The 27,305-nt window shown below is 34.9% G+C and overlaps 2 protein-coding genes across 12 annotated transcripts in view; both read right to left on the bottom strand.

Moving 5' to 3' along the window:
• Window positions 1-27,305, bottom strand: part of Disp1 (dispatched RND transporter family member 1) — a 207,080-nt gene that overhangs the window by 22,197 nt on the left and 157,578 nt on the right. The gene's annotated exons all lie outside the window — the stretch shown is intronic.
• On the bottom strand, window positions 7-27,239 carry LOC124075502 (NADH dehydrogenase [ubiquinone] 1 beta subcomplex subunit 1). The gene is given in 2 exon segments (XM_058571619.1): window positions 7-26,793; window positions 27,227-27,239. Coding segments are annotated over 2 exon segments (243 nt in total). The 3' UTR covers window positions 7-26,563.

Here is a 27,305-nt window from a genome sequence, read left to right as displayed (position 1 = left end):
CAAAGGAAAAACAATCAGAAACAAAGCATCATAATATAAACAAAGGTTTTACAAGTGCCCAGTCCCACTCCCCAGATGAGATCACAGGTTCTAGCATGCTCCAGAACCCACAGTGACTGGACTCCTCACCTCTCTTACAACAGGAATCCTCATCTTTGAACCTCAATCAAACTCCATCCTTACTTATCAAGCACCTACCAAAACAATTTTTTTTTTTAAACAGGAAGGACATCAATATCTAATTTCATGCTCCAATTTAGCAAGTGTGGGCTTGTATTTCAAATCACCACTTCCCCAAACCCTGTGTTGTTATTCCCTCTTATCCTTCACACCCTGCCTCCTGAATATACAGGATAAGCTTGCTAAAGAAATTTCAAACTCAGTCACAATTTCCAAATTTTTCATTCCTAGCCGATTAATTTTTTTCCTACTTGCTGGCCTGTATTAAGCTTTTAATAAATATTTGGTGAACAAACAAAATCCACTACCAATTGTCATGAGCTGTCTGCAGGCTGTGTGTGGACTATGTTGCACATAGTAGCCTAATGAGAGGATCAGTCTGGCATTGGGAACCTTCCATGGCACCCCCACAGGGATTGGCCACCTGATGCAGGTGAATTTCCCCTCAAGCTCTGCCAGAAATCCCACACAGCACCTGAGATGGGTGTGACCTGCCAAGATCTCAATCAACCTGCTGACCTCAAGTCAACATAAAGCAAGACTCCGCCCTTGAAACCTTATCCCTGCCTTTGATGTGCCCCACCCCCAGAGACATAAATAAAGCATGGAAGCTGGATCCTTAAGATCGGCTGGCACATCCTGTCCCCACTTTGTAAAAATATTTTCTGTGTCCTGTGGTTCTTTCGCTGTTCAATTTTTCTTAACTTTTGTTTTGCAGCCAGCCCATTCCACTGAGGGGAACCCTACTTCCATCGCCTGTGCTTGACACAGGCAAGAACCAATGTTTTACTATTCCCAAGTGCAGTGGTTTTCACAGTGTGATCTGAAGACCCTTAGGAGTTTCTGAGATCCTTTAATGGGTTCTGTGAGGGCCTCCATTTTCCAATTATTGCAACAGGTTGTAATATGAGAATACAGCTATCTTCTGGAAAACCACATGTCAAACAGTTTTGCAAAAATAAGAATTGAAACTCATCTCCCTAAACTTTTTTGAATATGTAATTATTCTTCATGAAAATGTGATTGATGTTAACATACAATGATTTATTATTATTTTTAATGGGTTATATACATAATTTAAAATTTCTTAGTTTTAGGTCCCATATGGCACATATCAGCTATAATTCATATAAACAAGAGCTCTTTGGAGGGTCTCAATAATTTTTAGAAGAATAATAGGCCAATGAGACCACAAAGCTTGAGAACCACTTCACTAATATGTAGAGAGTATATAAGTATTTGATGACTGAATAAATGGTATCCCCAGCTATGCACCTACCCTTTCTTAACCAGAAATCTTCTACTAGGTTGGACCATACTTAGAGGAAACAAAATGTAAACACCTGCCCTCCAATCTTTCTACTTCAAGCTATTACTCTTCCAACAGTTCAAACCCCACCTTAGAATTTCTTAAACATCTAAAGTTCTCTTTCTTATTTTTCCACTCCACTTACATTTCTTGCAAAGTGTTTCCTCCCTGTTTTAATGGTAGAGTTTGAAACCAGGGCTTTGCACGTATGAGGCAAGCGCTATACACACTGAGCTAGATCCCCAGCCCTTTTAAAATTTTATTTGGAGAAAGAGTCTCATTAAATTGCTGAGACTGGCTTCAAACTTGCAATCTTCCTGCCTCAGCCTCTTGAATAGCTGGGATTATAGGCATGTGCCACTGCATCAGGCATATATACTCACTTTTACAAAAAGATCTATCTAACTGCTAGTATAGCCTTGAACGAGACAAACAGGGTCCTAAACTTCATGAAGCTTACATTCTAGAATGCACTTTATATTAATGTGTTTATACAAAAGATGCCTACTTTCTACATCCCATGTCTTATTTACATGTCCTCATGGACTTAAAGACCATTAAAAATATTACAATCCAGGAGACAGAAAAATCTCAGGCTTCAAACACTGGAAAGAATCTTAGAGAATCCATATAAATTCCAATTTTATTTCAGCCCCCAGATTGTTGTTGTTGGGTTTTTTTTTTTTTTTACATTTTTAGTTGTAGATATCTTAATTTTATCTATTTATTTATTTTTATGTGGTGCTGCGGATCGATCCCAGTGCCTCACACATGCTATATAAGTAAGGGCTCTACTACTGAGCCACAACCCCAGCCCTCCAGCCCCACTTTTAATGATGGACTTCAGCTTACCTCTGGTCACTCAGGGTCTCAGCAAGGGAGCTCTAGTGAGAACTCAAGCCTCTTTTTTTGTTGTTTGTTTGTTTGGGTACTAGGGATTGAACTCAGGGGCACTCAACCACTGAGCCACATCCCCAGCTTTTTTCTGTAGTTTATTTAATGACAGGGTCTCACTGTGTTGCTTAGCACCTTGCTATTGCTGAGGCTGGCTTTGAACTCACTATCCTGTCTCAGCCTCCCAATCTGCTGGGACAACAGGTGTGCACCACCCTGCCCAGCAAGACTTGAGACTCTTGATGGCTATTTTGCTGCTCTCGGTACTGTATGTGTTTTGTAAAACCATGAGAGGAAACCCATGGTACAATCATAAAGTATCAATCTCTTCTATGGGAAAAGAAGTATCTTTTCTTTAGGAGATGTGAAACTTAGTCTGAGTTTCCAGTAAGAACAGTGTAATAGAATTTGTGCTTTAATAACAAATATGAGATTAAATATTCACAGCATTACTAAAAATACAAAAATGCATTCTTTTTATATATGTAAAATTATTCATTTTTAAAATCTAAAAATAAGACATTTAATGCAAGGGGCAATCAACTGCTCAGAGGAATATAGTATACAAGTCTGGTGCTTTGGTGAAGGCCTAGGAAGCATGCTTTACCCAAACTGCCTTTTCTATAAAGATGTTCACTCCTGAAGAAACTATGAGGCTTTTGGATGAACTGGCCAAAGAAGCCCCCAAATCTATATTTTCAAATATAATTACATATTGATTTTTTTTTAAATTATAATTGGAAACAATACCTTTATCTTATTTATTTATTTATTACATGTGGTGCTGAGGATCGAACCCAGTGCCTCACACATGCTAGGTGAGCGTTACCACTGAGCCACAACTCCAGCCCTACATATTGATTTTTAATGTAACAGAACATATATATTGAGATATACTTCACATACATAGAATTCATCTATTTAAGGTATATAATTAAATGGTTTTTAGTACTTTCACAGTTGTACAACTATTGACACAATCACACACTGACTTTTTTTTTTTTTTTCCGAACCAAGGATTGAACCCAGGGCACTTTACCACTGAACTACACCCTCAGGGTTTGCTTATTTATTTATTTAGAGACAAGATCTTGCTAAATTGCTGAGACTGGCCTTCAACTTGTGATCCTCCTGCCCAGCCACACTTGGCTACATACTGAGTTTTAAAGAATATGCCATCTGAACACCAAGGATGAAGCTATTAATAGCTATGAGAAATTTTTATTTTTACAGAGAGGGAGAGTATAAAGCATTGAACAAAGATGCAAATCATTTGTATGCATAGCCTTAGTTTATCATGCCCAGTTTCCTAGTTATGCATTTTCAAAAGCATCTCTTGCACTTCCATTGAGAAGTTAATAGATTTTTCTATCTTTAGACATAAAATGATCCCTGGAGTCACAATTCTGGGATATGTTGTAGGTATTTTCAAGGAAATAAGATTTTGTTGCATACATTTGGGTTTTAAGAAATGTAAACATTCTCCTTCCTCCTACTCACCCCCACTAACTTTTTTGTTTAATTGAGAAATTCATGGATCTGTAACTAGTTTACTCCTGAGACAGAAACAACCATGGATGTGTCACATTCTTTCTGCTTGAATAAAGACTTCATTTTATGTTAAATTTGAGACAATAACTAGAGATTGTCAACATGAGTTGAAAAGAAATATTGAGGTTACCACAAAGATACCTCCTGGGAAAACATTAGATCCCTTTTGAAGTTATTCTACTAATGGAAATGACAAACAGATTCTGGAAACACCCAAACCACACTATAGGTAAAATATGAAACCGGTTTTATTTAGTGTTGCCTTCTTTAATTCTGCCTGTGTATCTCCTATCAGAAAAGACCTGTACAAGGGACAAGAGAGAAGCCCACCCTATACTTTCGTAGATAAAAAGCAATCTTTCTCCATTTGTAAAATCTTTCAGATTTGTTCCTTTTAACAACAAACCACTGGATGATTTTTTCACCCTAACTTCAGAGTCTTATGTTGATAAACAACCAGTAAAAACAAACAAACCTGACATCTAAAAGAGAGAGGAAAACTGTCTTTTTTTCTAGGGTTCATTCATCTTTTAAAACCATATGGTCAAAACACATGCCAGCCAATCAGCCACCCAAACAAACCCAAACAGTAATAATAATCCTAAGTGGGAACATTTGCCTGTTCTTTGGTAAGGGGGTTAGCCGGGGGTTAGCCTTTTTTTTTTTTTTTATAAGAAAAAGTCCAAGGAAAAATAGCATTTACATGTTCCAGAACACACTCCCACAGTCCTTAATACAGAAAGCTGGGGTTGTGCACAATTCCCTGACAGGAGACTAACTGCACTGTCATTCTCTCCCACTCAAGAAAGCATTTCTGTATGCAAGTGGGTGACAGTGACATTATTTTAGGGCTAAACTCAAATCTACTTTAAAAAAATAAAGCACTTACAAAACTCAAGTACTTATAATTAGTAATAAATTGCCCCTGGCATGTCACAGTAAGAGCAGTTGAGAACCTTGGCTCCTGTACTCAGATGACCAGTGAACTGTGGTATGTGTACAAATATCGGTCAAGGGAACAACTAATGAGACTGTAAAGTTCTCAGAAGGAGGAAAAGGGGGAGGCCCAGAGCAATCAAGATAATGGGGGTCTATACAGAGGCAAAGGAAATTTTTTAAAAAGTAATAAAGTATAGGAAGAGAAACTTTAATAAGAAACTGAAAAAAAAAGATGAGTGTATTTCCTTCACCTTTTAAAATCTCTTTTAATAATTTTTTGGGAAGAGAATTGGAAGACTGTATGGTAAAGGTAATGAGAATAAGGCAACATGAAAATGTTCCGTCTGTCTGGAGGATTCTCTTCTCAACATAGCTGCAGAATTAATACTACAATTTACAAAGGGACAGTGTTATCAATTTCTTTCTTGTTTTTCCTGGTACTAGGGATTGACCCAGAGTGCTTTACTACTGAGCTACATCTCCAGCTCCCTCCTCCCTTTTTTGGTACTTTGAGACAAGGTCTCATTAAGTTTTCCAGGCTGGTCACAAACTTACAATCCTCCTGCCTCAGTCTCCTGAGTTGCTAGGCTTACAAGTGTGTGCCATAGTGCCTGATTGGCTTTATAAATTTCAAGAAGCTCTTCAGGAAAATCAAGCCTGTGAAAAAATGGCTTTGTATATTTCTGAACAACTAAAATGTTATGAAGGAAAACATATTTTGAGCTTTATGATAGTAGCCTAATATTAAGAAATAAAGTGCTTAAACTAGCACATTTTAGCCTCAATAGTCACAGTGGATTGTGCCATATTGTCCTTTTGTAAGAAGATACTCTGTGTAAGTAATAACTTCAGTTCACTGTGATGGTATGTTAGGAAAAAAAGTATCTGAAAACAAAGAATCCACTTTGATGAACATTCTTCAAAAGATTTCCAACAAAAGCAAAGCCATTCTTCATCCTGTAGCATTTCCGTGAATCATCACTGGCACACTTGGGTTCTACCATGAGGATGAAACAGATACCCTGAGACAAGTTAAGCTTGGCCTCCAATCCATTTTTCATGGAAGAGAACTAAATGTTTATGGTCTATGTCAAGTGATTTGAAGGATAGCAATAACCACAGCTACTTGCGTAATGCATTTCCTGAATGCTTAGGAGATGTTGGCTCAAAAGTGCTGGTCATCTTGAAGTCTAGAAACAACTAAACAGAGTCCCGAGTCCCAAAACTACACAAAATAAACTCAGAGGCAGAAGGAAAAGGTTGGTAGTGGGGGATAAACATTTAAAGAGCACCTGATAAATACCAATCTCCTTGTAAACGTTAAAAAAGAAGTTTAGCACATGTTCAACAAATATTTTAAGTATAAGGAAACTGTCTTTAAGAAAATAGAGAACCTAGAAATCAAAAGATATGAAGTAGAGTCTAGGCCCTAAAACTTACTAGTTGAGTAATCTTAAGCATTAATTACTTGGAATTTGTGAAAGAAGGATAATACTTTAAAATGAGCTGGTACAAGTAACAGCTTTCTGTGAAACACTGAGCATTTACCCAAAAGAAAAAAAAAAAAAAAAACCCAAAAACAACACCACCACTACTATTTGGAAATGGTATTTGAGGATCACTTAAGAAGTAATGTAGAAGACTCATGAGGAGTAAAGTATAATGACCCTTGATTCATAAGAACTGTGAACCTTTATGATTTAGTTTACAAGGTTCAAGTGATATTTACTAGTAGCTAAACACAAAATAAAAATGGATGGGGGCTGGGGGTACAGCTCAGTGGTAGAGGTCTTGTGTAGCATGTGCAAAGACTTGGGAAAATTCCCAGCACAAATAAAATAAAATTTTAAAAAATAAAAATAAGTAAATATTGATGGTATCACTTTCACAAGCCTAATTAGAATAAGAGCTTGTCAGAATCTGAATGTCATCCCATTTAACATTTCCATGAAACAAAGGAGAAAAAGGTAGAAGACCATTGAGCGAGTCAACTCTAAAATCCAAATTTCATGAATGATTCTGTGAGTGTTTTTGTTTGTGTTGGTGGTACCCTGGAAGAGAGAAGCTAGACCCTGAAAAAGACCCATAGCAATGTAGGCTATGAGACATTGCTGTGAACCAAAAATGGAAAGGAGGACAGAGTGGGAAATGCTGCTTATTCAACAGCAAACAGACATGTGTACAAGGATGCTCACTGAGGTGCAGTTTACAACAAGGAAAATGCATCCTTTTATTCACACACGGACACAGACTTTGTGCAGGGTTTAAGGATCTGTTCTCATTCTTCTACATATGAAAAACCAGCCATATGTCCTCAGTAGGGGATACTGTACAGAATTAAAACAAACACACACACACACACACACACACATTTACGCTGATATGGAGAGAACTCTAAGGCACAGTGAAAAGTTTGAAGTGTCACTCTTCAGGATACAAAATCAGTATACAAATATCAATAGCTTTTCTACAAACCAATAATGAATTTTCTAAGAAATAAATCAAAGAAATAATCCCATATATAATAACTTCAAAAAACAAAAACCTAGGAATAAATCTAACCAAGGAGGTGAAAGACCTCTACAATGAAAACTACAGAATGCAGAATACTGAAAAAAGAAATTGAAGAAGATAGTATAAGACAGAAAGACCTGGCATGTTCATGGATAGGCAGAATGAACATTGTTAAAATGGCCATGTTACCTTACCAAAAGTAATCTACAGATTTGATGCAATCTCTATCAAAATACCAATGACGTTTTTCACAGAACTAGAAAAAACAGTTCTAAAATCCATTTGGAAGAATAAAAGACCCAGAATAGCTAAAGCAATTCTTAGCCATAAAGCAATGCTGGAGGCATTATAATACCTGACTTCAAATTATACTATAGACATATGGTAACAAAAACAGCATAAAACAGACATATATACCAATGCAATAGAAGACACAGAGATAAACGCATAGAAATACAGTCATCTGATCTTTTGATAAAGGTGCCAAAAGCATACGCTGGAAAAAAGACAGGCTTTAAACAATTGGTGCTGGGAAAACTGGTTATTCATATGTAGAAGAATGAGACTACATCGTTAGCTCTCACACTGCACAAAAGTCAATTCAAAATGGATCAAAGACCTAGGAATTAAACCCAAATTTATGCAACTCCTAGAAGAAAATGTATAATATGAAAAAATCATTTCCTGTATATATTTCTACTTTTAATTCATATGTATATATCATTAAGATATGTAGAATTGTTTAACATGCTTTCAAAGTTTAAAAGAATTGTGTTATACTATATATAGTCCAAAAACTACCTTTGTTGCTCTATGTTTATAAAATTAACTTGTGTGGATATGTGGACTCCAGTTCCACTGTTTTTGTGTTGTACATAATTCCTTCCGTAAAATAAATATACCACAATTCATTCATTCATTCTTGTATTAACGGATAAAAGAATCAATAGTTTTACTTTGTATTTTTTTAAGTCTTCAAGAGGATATGTTCACAAACTAGTTGTATAGTTAAGAGTGACAAAAATTTTTTAAAGGATAATTATATATGTATTTGATAGGTAAACATGAAGGGAGAGGGAAAGGAAGCACCTATATTAGACACCTTCACATAGCAACATGAGTAAGGTCAATAAGGACTTGTTATGAGGAGACAGTGAAGAAGATTAGGGATTGTTTTCAGGGAAGCAAGAGACCAAAGAGGATAACAGTTAGGAAACTGCTAAGGTTTTCCAAGAAAGAATTAATAGGATGAAATACTATTTTGGGAGGACTGATCTGGTGGTAATGCGAAGGATGCACTAGAAAGGGGAAACACTGAAGAACAGAACAGTGTGGGAACGACTACAGTAACCTATGTATAGAATAGTCACAAAAAAATATGGAAAAGATGGTAATCTTCTCTTAATGATTCAGAAATCTGCCTCTGAAAAGCATATAAAGATGTGAATCAAAATTACAAGCATCTATTGTCATAAATATATATGGTATTATAAGGAAAAAATTTGATATTATGGATAAACAAAGATTTATATATCCTAAGAATGTTAAAACATTTCCATATTCATTGCTATTTAACGTTTATATACAATGATATATCTTAAGGACAATTAGAAATGTTTAAAACTATGTCTAACCTTTAAATATTAATAAAAAATGGTAGAAGTGCCTACTGAAGAAGTTAGTGATAATTTGGATTATAACACAAAAAGGTTGTCCAAATGATTAGTTTGGAGGTTGAAGTACACTTTTATACTTATATGTACTTGGGGCTTACATTAAACCTAATTCAAGCCTAATACATTCACTATTTTCATTAAGAAAAGAAAGACACACAAAGATTGCCCACTTTCAAAATTGTATGGATCTTATCCATAGAAAACCTCTTGAATTTCCAGTACAAACTATCCAAATTACATAAATAAGAATTTGTATGTTGATTACAACCTCAGTGAAGATATATTTATATTTTTGAAAGTAAGTTCAAATTCTGAATTTATTTTCTGTCTAAGATTCAGTCTAAAATTTACTCATTTATTAACTGGATAAAGCCTTAAATCAATTAGACCAGAGATCAAAAGTATAAAGACAATCAATAATTCCTAAATTCACCAATTATCTCCTAATCCAATATTTGCTATTTTCAATTTTTAGTATGTCTAATTTTATAAAATTATCATTTGCTCTCAAAAGTATAATATTATTAATCTTAAGTTCATTTCCCACATATTTTGGATTATTTTGCCTTTACAAAATTACTCAGTATGTTGTATGAGGTTGAGTGTGGAAGGTTAAAAGTCACACCTGTTATCAAAAAACACTGGGGAGGAAGTCAAAAAAATAATAAAAACTCAACTGTATCAAAATGAATTCCAACGGTGTAAGCAATCCCTTGCAGCTGTTGTGATATCTTCATCTTAGTGGTCAGGAGGACAGACTATGTCCTCAACCATCTACAGAAATTTTTCAGTTATGCTTTTCAGAACAATAATCTATAGTGAAAATGACTTTTCTTCCTTAACAAGGCTTTCTTGTGCTTCTTCTTTAACTGAAAAATTACATTTCTGTAACTCAAAATAACAGTCAAAGCTTGGCTAAATAAATGTCAAATTAAAAGTCTAACAAAGCTGGTCTCAATAAAAATAACACCGATAGAAGAATTTTCTTCTCAAAGTCTAGAATTAACACAGAAAAAAAAATTAACTAAGTTTAAAAGAATTAGACCAAGGAAAAATGAGAATTTTCTGTAGAAAAATGAGGAAAACCTTCCTATGCTAAGACCACATGTTCTCAAGCTGTAGTGATGTCCTTGTTACACTTTGTCATCATGGCAACTAAGATAAAACTTCATTTTATTTTATTTTTTTCTGTGCTGCTGGGGATTAAATCCATGATAAGCTAACACATGATAAGCAAGTGCTCTATCACTTAGTTATACCCCAGGCCCAGGTAAAACTTTAAATTCATCATGATCATATGCAACTCCAAAATCTATTATATATGCAAGTGATCCCCAAATACCACATAACACAACATTTAGGAACTTACTATAAGGATAATATATTAAAAAGACCCAATAAGAAGTCAGAAGACTTGTTTCCAACTGGGTTTTAAAGCTTGGGTTTTAACCCCTCTGGCTTCAATTTCCTCATTTGTAAAATAGAGTTGGATTAAGTTATTTCTAAGGTCATTTCCTGCTGTGAAATCCTATTGCATTTTCCTGTGGAATTCTAGATAATTCAAATCACCACATATTTTAGCCTCCTGGGAAGAATTTCAACACTCTGCCATGGCAAAAGCTGGTGAACCAGGTTCCTTTAATCAAAATTCTGTGTTGAAATACTTAATGTGAATAGTCAATAAAAAGGATTGTCCCACAAGGTCGGTAAGAACTAGTGTTTTAAAATGCACTGAAACATAATGCCATGTGTCTTTATATGAGTGGCTAGAAAGGCAGACTTTTTAAGTGGCTAGATAAATGGTTTAATTAAAAAAAAGAGTGCTCAAAAATACTTGGCAGGAGAATGGGCAGAACTCCCCATCTGTTAACTAGATGAACATGGAGAATGATCAATTGGTGATGCCTATAACACATGTGTGTCTGTGTATGTGAAAGGCGAAAACGCTGTAGGAAAGGACGCCAGATTATCAGAGACAGTTGTGCTTGAGAGTAGGGGGTGATCATCTAGTTTGCTAAACTAAGGTCTTTTATAAGAAGAAGAATAAACATGAAAGAGTGCTCAAGTTGAAAGGGCTTGTCCCTAAGTCTACCCATCTGTTATTTCAGAAAGATAGTACACAGCTTTCTTTTTTTTTATCCTAAAATTTTGCCTCTGATAGGCTTTTCATTCAATGCTTTATCCATTCTAAAATATGAACTTTGATTTTTGTTGTTGTTGTTACTGGGGATTGAACCCAGGGGTACTTTACCACTAAGCTATATCCCCAGTACTTTTATTTATGTTTTATTTTGAGACAGGGTCTTGCTAAGTTGCTGAAGCTGGCCTTGAACTTGCAATCCTCCTGCCTCAGCCTTCTCCAGTTATTGGGATTACAGGAGTACATCACAGCATCCAGCATGAACTTTAATTTTTAAAGAAGGACCCATGCTTTAGTGAAAAGAAATATTTTCTGTTTTAATATTTTTGGTTTGTTTTCTTAAAGTCTAAAATAAAAGAACATTATGAAGGAAAGAAACAATTACCCATACTCTTACTACCACAGATAAAACCTCTGTTATCTCTTTAATTTATTTTCTTTCAGGATTTTTTCCTTTGTTCTTAAATGTAGACAACAAATATGCACATAATTTGGATCATACTGGCTGTATAAGGTGTTATCACTTTGGATTATGAGTTTTTTCCATGTAATTAAAGTCTCCTGAAAACATGATTTTTTTTAGTAATCACATTATGTTCCATTTTATTTGCTATAATTTATTTATAAGCACATAATTGTAATCACACTGCTACATTACTTTGTTTCTTTAACTTACACATAACTTTCCCATTTATTTATAAAAGGCATATTAAAACTGTGAAGCATTACAATTGTGGCAAATACTCTTTCTAATGGGCTACACAAGTTTGTTAACATAATTTTTTGGACATGCATTTACAATTTTTCGGTTGCTGTAATTTTCCTTTGTAATTTCTATGACTACTTTCATAGTCAGAGTCCTCCTTGATCCAGACATTAGTTTTTCCCATTCCACTTGCCGAATAATTTAGTCCAACCCTATTACTTTGTGATATTTCAATCACCATCTTGTATAAAGCCCTGTTTTAAGAGGGAAAAGTAGAATCCAAAAATCCATTTCCACAAAATATATGGAATCCAATATTGTGAGAATAACAAGCTAATTGGGGCACACTTGTGCAGCTGGAGGCTTGAGTTTCCAGTCTGGCTAAATCATCCAAATCTGTCCGGGTACAGGCTATGGTTCGGTGCCATCTAGTAACAGCTGTTCACTTGGGTTTAATTAGCAGTGGGGATGAACATGAATTCTGAGACTGAGTGTTTTTTACAGGGTACAACATAGTAACAAAAATCTCTCAGGTTTTTTGGTGCCTGTTTTGTTAGCCATATTTTGGGAATCTGGAGTTGGAAAGTAATGGGAATATGAATATCTGTCTTCTTACTTCCTGAAAGGGAATTGCCCATTATTTCCCAGCTTGTCAAAAGATAAGAATTTTAGTCTGGCCCCATTCGACAATGGGAGCCTATTAAGTTACCTAGGGGCTTCAATTGATTACATTTTTATACACACTAGGTCTGCTTCCTCTATCCTAGTGCATCCATTTACCTATGAATTCTTTCCAAAGAATCACACTGTTTTTATTTCAGCTTCCAAATAGGCAAGGCCCAGGAATGGACTACATTTAGAAAATCCTAACTCCCTTTAAAGAATTAATGAGTTTACCATGTTATTCGCACATCTGCAACTTGAAAATATTTTCAGCTAGTAAAAGACCAGAAAAAAATTATTAAATGGGTCCCCAACCAAATATAAGAATTTTAATTCTCTATGGCATTTATATGCTGAATTATAGTCTATAACAAAGAATCTAAAAGAATTTTCAAAAGCCTTTCAGCTCAACTTCCAAACATGACAACATATGACATGAACTCCCATGTGCTTTCTTTGTACGTAGGTATTTCGTACAAAGTAAACTCATATGTAATTCCAGGTCAACTAAGTTTTCCCAGACTTATGTCATAGGCTGAGGTATGTGGGAGAAAAAAGACTCCAAGGGCTCTTGCTTGTCATAAATGTTCAAATCACCCTTTCTATTTCTTCTTCCTGACCTTAAATCTGGCTCTTCCATATGGGAAATCTTAAATCTTTCTATAATCTTGGTTACCTCTATCATATCATCTTTGACAGAGAGATAGGAAAGATATCTTACTATCTTCCCTAAGGAGGGCAGCCTAAGGACAGCCCTTTATTTTCTCAACACATTAAATCATTCCTTTTGTCATCTCTTCTCCACCCTAAAAATTCCAATTCACTTGCTGAGCAGTAAAAAGTAAAGATACAGTTTCTGCTCTCAATTACCAAAACAGGAATATGAGAGACTGTAACAGAGATGCAAGTGGGAAAGCAAGTAAGGCAAGATATGTACAAGAATGTACATATTTAGACATTAGTCCCCCTCCACTTGCCAAATAACTTAGGCCAGCCCTATTAGATTTTTTTAGATTCCAAAATCAAAATGCTGCTTAATTTTGCTATCTTCAAATCAAGGGAAAAACATATGCATATAGCAAAAGGAGGCACATAGAGCGGAGCTGGGTTTATTATGGAGCTACTAAGAGGAGAAGTGTGTATGCCGACTGTGAAGTGACATTATCCCCTCTCCTTCCACGTGCCTCCATTCTCTCTTCCCCTCTATACCAGAAATACAAAAATTAATACAGTACTGTCATTGCCTTTCATGTCTATATAAACTTGCCAAAAAAGTGAAAGGAAGTTTTAGGATAGGATGGGGTGGTGCTCTTAAATCCCTAATATCTTTCTTTTAAACCATTCCACTCAATTCTTCAGTCAAAGGCACAAAGTTGAAGTGTATAATCTGATAGTTTTTATACATGTAGCTATCCATGTAACCACTTTTCAGATAAAGAAATAATGACATATCAGAACACCCCCAAAGCTCCCTTGTGCCTCTTCCCAGTCAATAATCAATATTCAGGCTTCTATCACCTTAGATTGGTTGTCCTAAAAAGGTCATGCTTTAGGCAAAACCTAAGATAAAAGTTTATACAGAACCTCAGGTAGCTAAAATTCAGGTCAGTTTAAGTTTAGAAAGATGCACAAAAACAAAGTTCTCATAGTGTTTCAAATGGTTGATTCCTATATGAGAATTATCTTTTCTCTTGTAGTTTCAGCAACATCTGTTCATATGGTCTTACATAATACAGATCTTAAATTGTCCATAAAAGGCTTCTGATGAGCAACAAAACTTCACTTTAAAACTGGAAATATGTACTTATCACTACTAACGCTTCCAAGAATCTAGTGTGTGCCCCACATCAGGGAAGATGTTTACAAACTACATGGAGGTGATACAACAAGGCTAGAGAAATCAGGTAGGATTTTTCCTCAGGGTTTATGCAAGTTGGCACCATGAATATTTTGTTGCCGTGATCCCAGAAATTACTAGAGGAGTTGAAGATGGTTCATCTGTGCCCTCATGATTATTTGTATTATCTGTGATCAGTGTGATCTCAGTTCTATGATTTCAAGAATGAACTTGCACAGTGCCTACTATATAGTAAGCATTCCATAATTATGTCTGGAACTTCTTATGAAACTAAACCAAAAAAAATATTTGCACAGCATAGAGAGGCAATTAGGAGAAAGACTTCCAAATAAGATGGACCTGGACTCAATTAACTATTAAATTAATTTTTTAAAACACGATTTAATTTTTCAGACCTTAGTATTTTCTTCTATAAAATGGAGAGGGCACCAATTGCACTAAATTCCTTGGGTTGCTTTCAAGATTAAATCAGAACAAATGTAAAATTTACCACAATGTCTGGCATGCAGTAAGAGCTCACTGGAATCAGTAATACTGTCATTATTAATTTTAATTGCAACTTAATGCCATTAAAGTCTGTTTTCTTCACCAAGGACACAAGTACAGTGCATGACAAAGTTCCACATCATAATTTAAAAAAGATCTTTAAACTCACAGATTAACTGTTATTCATATTTGAAGAATATTATATATTTTTAGTAACAATAAAATTTATTATTAAAATTCTTTAAAAAGGTCATTTTGTTACAAAAATCTCAAATGAAAAAGTCATGTGATAGTAGAATAGTAAATATTTGAATGTTATGTAACCTAATTTGTAATGTTGATGTAAAACTAACTGTTCTTGTGCTGCTTATATAACCAAATAATCACATACCTCATTAATGTAGAATCCATTAATAGCTAATTATTTTTCATAGAAAACTTACATATTTTTAGTAAGGTAAGAGGAGGAGGTATATCACTTCAAAATGTTCATCTTTTCCCACTTGAAACCTCAATGGGACAGTTATAATGTTCTATTTAATTGTATACTGTAATATAATTTAAATTTTACAGACTTAATTCACAATAATGAAGAATTATTGCTTCTCTTTTAATTCATGTTTTGTAAATATAGTGTCTTAGGTTAGTTATTTTAACTAGGAAAAATTAAATATTTAGTTTCTAAACTATGATACCAAAAATCATTTTTAATACTGTGTTGAATTTATCTCTCTTAAGATGCAGACCTGATTATGACCATTCCATCCTACAGTAATCAATCTCTACTTTTTAAACAAATTTATAGTCTCTTTATAACTGATGAGAATATGCCAGTGTAAAGGAGAAAATAATGCATGTGTTTCAAAATGACAAGTAACTGCTTAAGTATCTATGGACTATGGGCATTCCTGATGAATTTGCTCTCTTCTACTTTAAAGCCCACTTAACCATTCAATGCCTACTAATTAGCTGGGGGAAAAAACTTACCTCGAATGCAGCTGTTAAATAATTTGCAAATTTTCCCTTAAAGACATTAAGAATGTTTCTAAGAATATAGCTTAAAAGATTGCATCAAATGATAGAAATGTGCAGTTTTATGCACATATAAGTCACCATGCAAACTCAAACAAAACTTTCTGGCAAAAAAAAAAAAACAACTATCTGAAACTTAAGGATTGTCTATTCAACAGAAATGCTGAGGGCAAATCTGCACATTCACTGAATCTGGTTAACAGTTATCTCAGTTAGCAACTAAGCCTGGTAACCCCTGAAAGTATTTTTGTGATGTCCCAAAGAAAAGCAATAAATGTTTTGTGCTTAATTGTACATGATCTCTGCCTGTACCACATAAACTCAAAACCACTCCAAAAGCTGAAACAAATCTGAATTTCATGTAATAGCTTCAGTTCCAGTTCAGGTTAAAAAAAGTTTTTACTTTTATTAGTTGATCCAGGTCCGAAATAAGTAGGAAGCAAGAAATAATGCTATTACTATTCAAGTCACCAAGAAAGGAATTATATTATACAAAATAGGTTGGGAATGGCAGGGGGTGTCATACTATTAGTTAATTATTTCTCCTTAAGATGAGTTCTGAGGCCTAGCAGATCACTAGTTAAAAGGTGGCTATTCTGCTGTTTGCTGAAAGGTGAGGGAAGCAGGGCATGGGAAATTCATTTTCAAACACATTTTGTCTCTGCCACTTATCAGGGGGGCAGAGGAAGGGCACTATGAAAGGTCAAAATACCACATGGTTCTGGTCTCATACAATGCACACCCCAAAAGAGTAATCTAAGAAAGCCTTTTTTTTTTTTTTTTTTTTTTTTTGGCAACAGTAAAGAAACTACTTTAAAGCAATTAGAATTCTGAAAGGAACAACTGTTAATTAAAAATATTTTTAAAGGATTGAAAAGGAGCTTTGGTTAAAAGAAAACATTCTTCCTCAGCACATGAATTAAAATCTGCATAGTTTAGTTGAAGTTATAAAGCAAACAGCCTCATGTGTTACATTAAAGTTACACTAAATTATAAAGTACTTACCCTTAAACTCAAGCCTTTCCATGTCAGACTGTTGCTGTGAGCCCTGTACAAAACATGCTTAATGAGAGTATAATATATAGTTTTCTTAATAAGATGTGAATAGTAATCATTAATAAGAGATCCAAGAAAAGCCCATAAGAAAGCCAGGAAAACCTTATTAAACTTAACTAACTTACGAGCATGGAATGCTGGAATTCTACAATCCATAAGCCCAAACACTCACCAGACACTGGTGCTGCTCGATGAGAAATTTAAGGAGGAAGAGGTCCAAGGGTAAGGAGGTGTGGGGGAGGGGGACAATACAATTTGGAACTCAATGTAGAATTAACTCTATGCAATAGAAGAAAGATTTTTTAATAATAAATTAATACCATTTAAATAAATCTTTCCTAGGGATTGCTTTATAATGAAGTAATTTTAGTTTCTGGTAATATATATGATTGGTCATGGCGACAGCTCAAAAACAAAGTTTCAAACTAACAGCTAAAAACCAAAGACCCAGAACATTCAGTATTGGCCAGGACCAAAAGAATTATCTCCCTACTATAGCTTCCCTTATATACATAAGTGAAAATAAAGATAAACAGTCATGTTTCTATTTAAACTTCTAAAGTACAAGGAAAATCATCTGTTAAAAATAATCTTATTCACTGAGATTGGTCACCCGTTCCTGTCCAGGGCTAGAAGACTCTTCCTCCCTCAACTAATGCTTCCTTGCATACTCCATCCCCTAAAGGAAAACTTTCAATGCCAGGTCAAGGAGTATGGGGAAACTGGAATATTTCTAAGCAAAGTAACATAATGAAAGCAGTGTTTTAGGAAGGTGGCGGTAGGCAGGTCCAAGTGACCACAGACACAGATAGGATCCAAAGGAATAAAAATGCTAAACTGTCCATCTTTGCTTCTTACTAGACACAACAAAATAGTGCTTACAGACAGTGCTTATGTTCCTGTAGAAAGCATCATGCTTGAATCTCAAACTGCACAGTGTCTATCAAAATCACATACCATTCAAACAGGGGAAAGGAACTGATTTATTTAAACCAACTAACCCAGTAAATTTACACAGAACAAAGCATCAAATTTAATTTTGGACTGTCTTGTTTTATTGACTTTCTAAATTCAAAAGAATACACATGAACAAAGAAAAGCCCAATCCCTTATTCTGGAATTTAGGATTTATCCTTCAGCTTCATAATTTATTGGTTGCTTATAAATCCACTTTTATCAGATTTGCAAATATGCTGGAGGTGACCAGAATTGAGCAGAGAGACTGTAATCAGTCTGGCTCTCCCTAGGACATAGGCCCAGGGTCACCAGGCCCCTCCCCATTTTTGCCCTCAAAGTGTATCCAGAAATCCAACAAAAAGGAAGCTCAAGAGCTGTAATAGTAGTGGACTACACATCTACTTTTAATTTCTTTTCTCGTCACAAAGGAGGCTATGATTTTTTAAAAAAAATCAGGGTATTGCTGAGCACAATGATACTTGCCTGTAGTGCCAGCAACTCTGGAGACTGAGGCAGGTGATTGTGAATTCAAAGTCAGCCTCAGCAACTCTGAGAGGCCTTAAGCAAATTAGTGAGACTCCATCTCAAAATAAAAAATACAAAGGGCTGGGAATGTGTCTCAGTGGTAAAGTGCCCTGGGTTTAACCCCTGGTACCAAAAACAAAAACAAAAACAAACAACAACAAGAAACAACAAAAAATGTCAATGCATTTGGGGTGAGGAGATTTACAGGAGAGAAGGAGGTAACCCAAAGACAGATTCAAACAATAAATAAAGGAAGCAAAGCCTTTTGCACCTTCTCCCACTATCTGGGAAATATCTCACTATGTGCATTAGACACGTGGTACCCGATTTTCATTATCAAATTATCATGCCATAAAATCAAACTCTCCATAAGGACTTGACTGATGCTCAATGATATATTCAGTTCATTCAACAATTAATTTCTGAGAGTTTAACAAATACTATGCACCTCACTAGGCCTGGGAGATACACCAGCATACATAACACAACATAACACACACGTACACATACAAATGGTTTAACAAACTGAGGGCAATATCTGTCAATCAAAGGTATTAGGATTATATAACTACATATAAAGTAGTTAGATACTTAATAAATGCTTTATGATGATTATCCAAGATTCAGAATCCACTGTTTCAGGGAGCAATCTTCATGGACTAACTATAGCATAATCTGTAAATGTGGAATGAAATGAATGCCCTGTAGTGATGCCCCTCTGGCCCTTTTCCAGATGAAGAAGAGAGCTTGCCTTGCTCTGCTCCAGGCTCCTCCAGGTGTCTTGCTCCCATGTTTCAGCAGCTGGATCCTTGTCCATTTTTGAAAAGCATCATAACCCACCTATCTCTATCACCCTCTCTGAGACTCACATAACCCTCTAAACACTTATTGCGTTATTCAGAGAGTAAGGTTATTTTTGCCCAAATTGACTATCTAAGCTGCTTGATCACACTGATCAAATTTGATGAGTTTTTTTTAAAGCTTTGTACATTTTTCAAACACACACACACACACACATTTTAAGAAATATTTTTCATAATCATTCATTCAACAAATATTTATTGAAGCCTAAATAGACCCCTGGCACTAGGCTATATTTAAAACACCAAAATACCAAGCAAGCAGTTGAATATCTGGTTTGTGTTAAAACAAAAAAAAATATAATTTTGTACAGTCCATTTTGCTGAAAAGTACAGCAATCAAATTTCTCCTTTAAATGTTAAGTTCTATAAATTTGCTTGAATTATACCTAACAATGCAACTTAAGTTTGGAAAGAATTTGCAGTAGATAACAATTGCCTTCTTCCTGGAATTAATGATGTAACTGATCTGTAACAATGTCTTTTTATTACATCTTATGTTTGCCAAACATTTTACAACCTTTACAACCTGAATTTTTAACCAAAAGGAAAAAAATCACTCGAACCGCTTTTTTTCCCCTTCACTCTTCAGTACCTGCTAAACAACTAATAGCAATAAGAAAAGGGAGTAATTAAAGAATACATTCACTTCTTTCCAAAATGTTATATTAATTAATTTTATGAAATAAAGAAGGCATTGTTTCTTGACATTTATTATTAAAGTAAAAGATGACCAAGGCTCATATTCTGAAATGTATTACAGACTGTGCAGTGCATTCCATGAGGCAAAGCACTGTAAAATCTGCTCATTTATAATATAAAGAAATCTCTAAAAGAAGTCCTCCTAATAAAAAAGGCCTTCACTCAATCTGACTGCCAAACTGACTGGCTTTGGCAAGCAAGCTTGGAACGTTTTAAATTTTACAAACATTATCCCTTTTTAAAAAGTTAATTTGACTACTTTAAGGAATGTAAAAATAAACCTTGGTTTCCATAAAATCTAGATTAAATCTTACCAGACTTCTTCTAAAATAACTATAGAACTATCATAATCAGATTATGTAATTGGTATAAAGTATGAAGGCCTTGAATCACTGGAGATGGAAAACCTTCTCAACAACCCCTTTTCCTTTTCTAGAAGGCAAATTAGTGACCCTCTTTTCCATTTGCTCTTTCCAATATGTTGAAGGAGTGAATGAAGTGTATGATTTATAACGAACAATGAAAAGGGATGCATCATGTATTTATTTAAGCCAGGACTCAATAATAGCTTTGTTACTAAAACAATACCAGCACGAATAAATACAGGCAGCAAGCAACAACAAATTAAGAGAAGGAAAAGAAAGGAACAAAAATTAAAAGAGAAGGGAAATTAATATACGGTGCTGCTGGGTATTGTGCTAAGTGCAGGGCAGCTACTGTTATTCCCATTTTTACAGAGATGGAAACTAAGGTTGGGAGAAATTAAATATTTATATAAGATGACAAAGATAATAAATGGCAGGGCCAGGATTCAAATGCAGTGTATCTTCCAAAGCCCAGGCTCTTGTATATTGTATAGTGAGGAAAGGAGAAGTGGAGGCATGAAAAAGAAGAGTTAGAATATCGCACCAATGATTGCTACTAGAGCCTCACTACACTTATCTACCCTTCAGAAAAACTATGATCTATATTTGATCTACTTACCAAAATCCTAAGCAACTAGAAACTGAATAAGCTGATAACTTTGCATTCAAGATATTGAAATAATGATGTGGGGTGGCTTTTGTAGGATGTAATTGTGGCTTCGGGAAGATTTTGAAAGATATGCTTGCCTATTGTATACTTTTTTCCTAATATAGGGCTTTAGTCCTTCAAATTTTTGAAGAAAAGGGATTTTTTTTTATTATCTACTCAACAAAAGATAAGCAATCAAATCCCAATTAACTGGAATTATGTTGACACAAGGGTATTCACTGACAAATATTGCTATTGTACATCATATGAGTTCTATTTGCTCCCAAGAAGATTGAAAAGAGATCTTAGTTGCTTTACAGAGCCAAGACACATAGCCCTGTCCAATGGAACTTTCTGTAATAATGGGAATGCTCTACATTGTGCTGTCCAATATGGTAGCCACTAGCCACATATGACTACTGAGTACCTGAAATGTGGCTAGTGTGACAAAAGAATTAAATTTTTAATTTTATTGGATCCTACTGAATAGCAAAGGTCCAAGAATGAAGTTTAACTATTCTTTCCTGCAAAAGACACCTTCCCAGCAGTCCAAGAGATGTAATGATTTACATCAAGAAATAAAGATAAATTACTATTTCACTATAAGAGGAGGATATGAATTTTTAGAACTGTATTGTTTAGTTTCCTTTTTGTATTAATATATAAACCTGGTCCATTGCTCTGAAATAAACACTATATTTACCTTCTATGCTCCAGAGGATGTAGCAGTGATTCTATAAATTTGTACTGATCAAAGATGATAATCTACCTGTGGTCAGCCCATGTTGAAACCTATGTGCTTTACCTGTCCACACTGTTCTCATATCTTTGAAGTTGTGGACCAGGTTTGCAGTTTTCATCTGTGTCTCCAACACCTGACACTAACTACTACTTAAATACTTGCTAAACTAGTGAATAAGTAATCTTGAATCTCTCTGTTCATTGCTCTAACATCTTAGAGAAGCCCTGAGATTGACTCTGGATGATCTGGGTAAAGCAAAGATGCTGAGATCTATGTCAACGCTGTGGTTCAGGACACAATGCTGATGTGTGTTCAGAGTGATTTGTTTTAATTTAAATTTTCTGGCTAAACAAAATAACACCATCACCAGGAATAAGGAAATGGAAAATGTGGGTCTCTGTAGGCCAGGTGCAGGAAAGTAAGACAGATACTGAAAAATGATGCTCAGAGGTATCTATAATTTTTCCTCTGGATATTATGATACAATTTATATATGAGAATAAGAATTCAAGTGGTAGATTCTGTATCTTTTAAAATAGCACACAAATTCTCATTTCTTTTAGGAAAACAGATGTTCCTTCACAGAAAATCATGAATGTTCTGAGGGGAAACAAAAAGAAAACATGGGAAAAGTGAGTCAGAAATTGGTAAAGGAATAAAGAGCTGAAGAATAAAAGAAATACAGGTGAGAAGAACCATGCAGTTGCAATGTATGGGATGGCAAAAACAATGTTCAGTTAACTTTTAAGAGACTAAGATAAGGATAGGGTTCTTTATCCTCTCTGTGTCAAGCATTCTAAGTCTATATAGCTCTAATTCTTCCACTGTGCCACAAGAAACATTCAAAGTGACCATCTGTCTGTGAAATCACCTTCAGAGACATAAAAATCCATCTGGCAGGTACCCCAAAATATCACAGGTTCCCTATCATGATAATGAGTCCATGGATACTGTTATGATGAAGAACATTTCTTTGCAACACCAAATTAAAAAGTAAGTTTAGTTTAGATTAGAAATCTTTCAGGCTATTTTTGGATACAGAGCTTCTTATTTACTCTGCAATAATACTATTATCCTTTCATTTTAATAAAGCAACAAAAAGATTCCAAATGAATTATTTGCAACTTGTTTCAACAAGCATATATGAAAGTGACTGGGTTCTGAGAGGCATTTTCCAACTCTGGAGGATAAAGAACAGATCATTACCATGCAGCCTTTTAGACAGCTGGACTGTGTTCAGGATGTAGGAAAAGCTCATTCTCATCCCCAAAGATCCTCCACTCCAACAGCCCTGTTCTCTTTACTCCTTCTTAAATATGCCTTTATTTTTGCAAGCTCTCTCCTATGAATTTCTCCCACCTTCCATGTTCTTCCTGCTGTGGTCCCTTTATTAATTCCTAGCAATCTTTCAAGGCCCACATTAGTTCTATCCTCAGCCCGACTGTCCCTAAGTTTCACTACCCTGCAGGGATCCTTTCCACCTCTGAACTCTTACAATTCTTTACTGTTTCTACAGCAAAATAAATGTCTTATCCTCAACTCCCCAGGTGACTGGATAGATAGCTAGGTTTAGCACCTGCTGGTATAAGCACAAGTCTTGTTTATAGGAAGATACTCTGCCTTTTGAATTACTCCTGTTCTCAGTCATGTTAATTAATGATTGAACAATGAATATGAGACTAGGAATCTACAAAGAAAAAAGTCTGAAACTTTAAAATGAAATCAATTTAAGCTACTTTATAGTTGGTAGTATGATGATACGTAGTGTTAAAATAGGATATACCAAATGTGATCTCTGCAATTATCTTAATTTTATTGATCAGATGTTACAAAAGAATTTTACAAAGACAAAAATAACACACAGGTTATCAACATAATGAATCTTTTGGAAAGATTAGAGCTTAAAGAATCAAGAGGAAGTGAAAAAGACCCTACTGTATTACAAAGGGAGGAGGAGAAATAGGAACATGAACATATTCAAGTAAGTAGTAAATAGACTAGGTTAAAATTAGTATCTATTTGACTGACTCTTTAAAACATTCTTGATGGCTTAAGTGCTTTATAAATAAATGAAAACATTAAAGATAAAATACTAAACAGATGGGCCCATTTGGGTATATGTGCAAATAGCAATAACAAACCAAAGCACTTGGGACCCTCCATCCCTGCAATTTACTGTAAGACTGTCAACTTTTAAGATATCCTTTAAAATAATGTGTAGTCATGAATGCACCTTAAACAGTAATTGAACAATACTTCATTAAGTACTTGATGTTATTGATTTTAAAACAAAAACTTAAAAAATCAAGATGCAATAAATCATCATGAAGCAAACTAAAAAGAATTAGGAAATTTAAGTGCCTGATGGAGTTCAGCTTCTAGAACGTTTGTTCCAAAAATTTCTTAAAAGTGCTGAATAGAATAATTAACGAAAGGCAGAAAACATCACTACATTCCCATTTTCAGAATTTCTATACTAAGGACATTCTGTTCAGACTCACCCAAACTGCTCTCTTTTCCCTTACATAGCAGTTCTGTCCACATCCAAATATGCTTTGTGGCTATCTTACTGGATGGAAAAAGGGAGCCAGCATCCGGCTCAGGTCCTAGCCCAGAGCACAATCCTGCAAATAAATACCTGCTGGCTTGAGTTTAAGCTCTTCAGAGTTCAGTCTAAGATAACCCTTACCAGGATCGTTGTCCTCAATGTTGCCATTATGTATTGCATAGCATCCTAATTCTCTGAAGGAAACTCACTGTTATAACTTATATCCTGTTTTAATACCATTTATCACCAAATTCCAGTTCCCCAGGAAATTCCATGCCTCCACTCTGTTCACTTAGGACCCTTTACCTCTCTTCCCCATTTTAGTATATGACATTACTATTTATCCCTCCAGTACAGGCCAAGAAACTGAAAATCAAATGTGACTTTTCCTTCCTTCCCATATCCACCTCATATCCAATTATCCACCAGATCCAGTCTATTCTACCTTCTAATCTCCCTGGAAGGAATTTACTTCTAAATCCTGGTTCAAGTCACCAATCTCTCACCTGAATTACTGCAGCAAGCCTTCTAATGGTGTTCCTATCCATAACAATTCTGATTTAATCTACTCTCCAGAATGAAGATGACAGTGTTCCTTTTCTGCTCAAAAATCTGTAGTGTCATACCCATTAGGATGACAATTCTTAAATAAGATGAAACAGACAAAATAGCAAGTGTTGATGGGGATATGAAAATCTGGAACTTTGGTGGGAATATAAAATGGTGCTGATGCTTTGTAAAATAGTATCGCAATTCCTCAAAAAGTTAAAAAAAGAGATTTGCCAAGTGATCCAGGAATTTTACCTCTGGTCTGGACATATGCCCCAGAGAATTAAAAGCAGAAACTCATACAGATATTTGCATATTCATGTTCATAGTGGAATTATTCACAATAGGCAAAAGATGCAAATTGCCTTCAATGAATGAATGGATAAACAAAATGTGATATATAGGTACAACAAAATATCACTCAGCCTTAAAAAGGAAGAATATTCTGACATATAGTATAATGTGGCTAAGGAGACATTATACTAAGTGAAATAAACCAATCTCACACACACACACACACACACACACACACACACAAAGAACAAATAGCATATGATTTTACTTATATGAGGTACCAAGAATAGTCAAATCCAAGGAGGCAGAAAGTAGAATGGTGGTTGCCTAGTGCTGGAGGAGAGGTAAATGGGGAGTTAGTGTTCCGTGGGTACCGTGTTTCAGTTTGGGAAGATGATAAAAAAGTTCTGGATATGGATAGTGGTGACAGTTGTAAAACAATGAAAATGCATTAAACGCCACTGAACTGAACACTTAAAATGGTTAAAATGATAAATTTTATGTTATGTATATTTTACCATTATGAGAATACACACACACACACACACACACACACACACACACACACCCCTCCTTTTTTTTTCTTTTCTTTTCTTTTTGCAGTGTTGGGAATTGAACTCAGGACCTCCTGCATGCTAGGCAACAAATCTCTAACAGGTCCACAAATGGCCTGCAGATAAAGCCCAGTACTCCTTAAGTGGTTAAAATTTCCTCCAGACTTGATCTCAGGATATCTCTCCTCTTGCTACTACTTTTCCATCAAGGTCAAGGCACAATGAAGTCTGCTGGAGTTGGGCCCACACTACCTTATAAGTCTAGGCAGGAACTGTTCCTGCTACCTGTAAGAAAGACAACCCCCTTTTTCTCTCTTCATTTGACTTCTATTCATCTGCACCCCTGTGTGTTCCTTCTTGGTAGTACTTATCACAATATTGTAGCTGTGTGATTTACTGTCTTCTTTCCTACTATCTTATAGAATGAAGGGGGGAAAAGCCTTAATCTGTTTAGAATTATATCCTCAGTGCTTGGCACATGTACGTATTCACTAAATACTGTTGAACAAATAAATATACAAAATAGGAAAGTAATGCTTGAACACAATAAAGTGTATGATATACACAATTGGACTTGTACCTTTCCTTTGCAAGTACCTTTAAAAGACTATAACAAATAGTTAATCAAAAGGCTCAAAATTTTGAGATAAAATTTGAAATAAGAAAAATTTCCTTCATCAATTTCCACTTTTTTTTAAACAAGTCTTCTGGATGGACAAATATAGTATTTTTATGAGTTTTTGTTCATTCATATTAAATACTGTCAGTGTTTTAAAATGTGAACATTCTGTAATTTAGTTACAATCTTTTATTTTCAGGTAACTTCTTCATTAGGTCTCATTTTCACTTTAAATAACAGACTCTTATTCCAGAAGGCAGTAAGCTTTTCTTCATTCTTTTTGTCCAGTTAAAATCCTAAGACAAATCTCATAGGAACAAATATATGAGCCCAGTGGTCATGCACAATATGAAGTAAGTTCACGATGACTATTGAGGCCTCAGGGCCAAAAAAACAGGCAGTGGTGAGCTCAGTCACCCACTTCTCTGTTTTATTAATACCATATTACTTAAAGTGTGCATAGCACTCTCAATAAATTAAATTAGATCATGTTTTAAATTAGATCATTAAAGAAATGCTAAGTGAAAAATCCTGAGAATCTTGGCACAACCTGGTATACTGAAAGAATTGGTTATTTGCTCATAGTTACTAACTTTATGACTTTTTAAAGGAGAGTTCAGCTTTAAAACAGAACAATTCATCTCATCTCACATTCTGGAACCATTTAATTTGTGATTTTATATATATATCATTATAACATATATCACATTTATATCATATAATATAATGAATTTGGTGAATTTCTTATCATGGTTCTAGAACTATGAGGTTCTTATGTCCATATGGAAATATATTCAGAAACTACAGAAACATGCTGCAGAGGACTGTCCCTTCTACCCCTCTCCCAACCCACTTTACCCTGTTCTCTCATTTTTTTTATTCCTCTAAGATTAAAATACATAATCTCAATATGTAAAATCTGATAAAGGTGAAAAGT

The sequence above is a fragment of the Marmota monax genome, unplaced genomic scaffold, assembly GCF_021218885.2.
Source record: "Marmota monax isolate L192 unplaced genomic scaffold, Marmota_monax_Labrador192_F-V1.1 WCK01_AAM20220418_F8-fsc00153, whole genome shotgun sequence".
Taxonomy (NCBI): Eukaryota; Metazoa; Chordata; class Mammalia; order Rodentia; family Sciuridae; genus Marmota; species Marmota monax.
The sequence above is the reverse complement of the archived record's forward strand: the minus strand, read 5'-3'. Positions and strand labels throughout refer to the sequence as shown.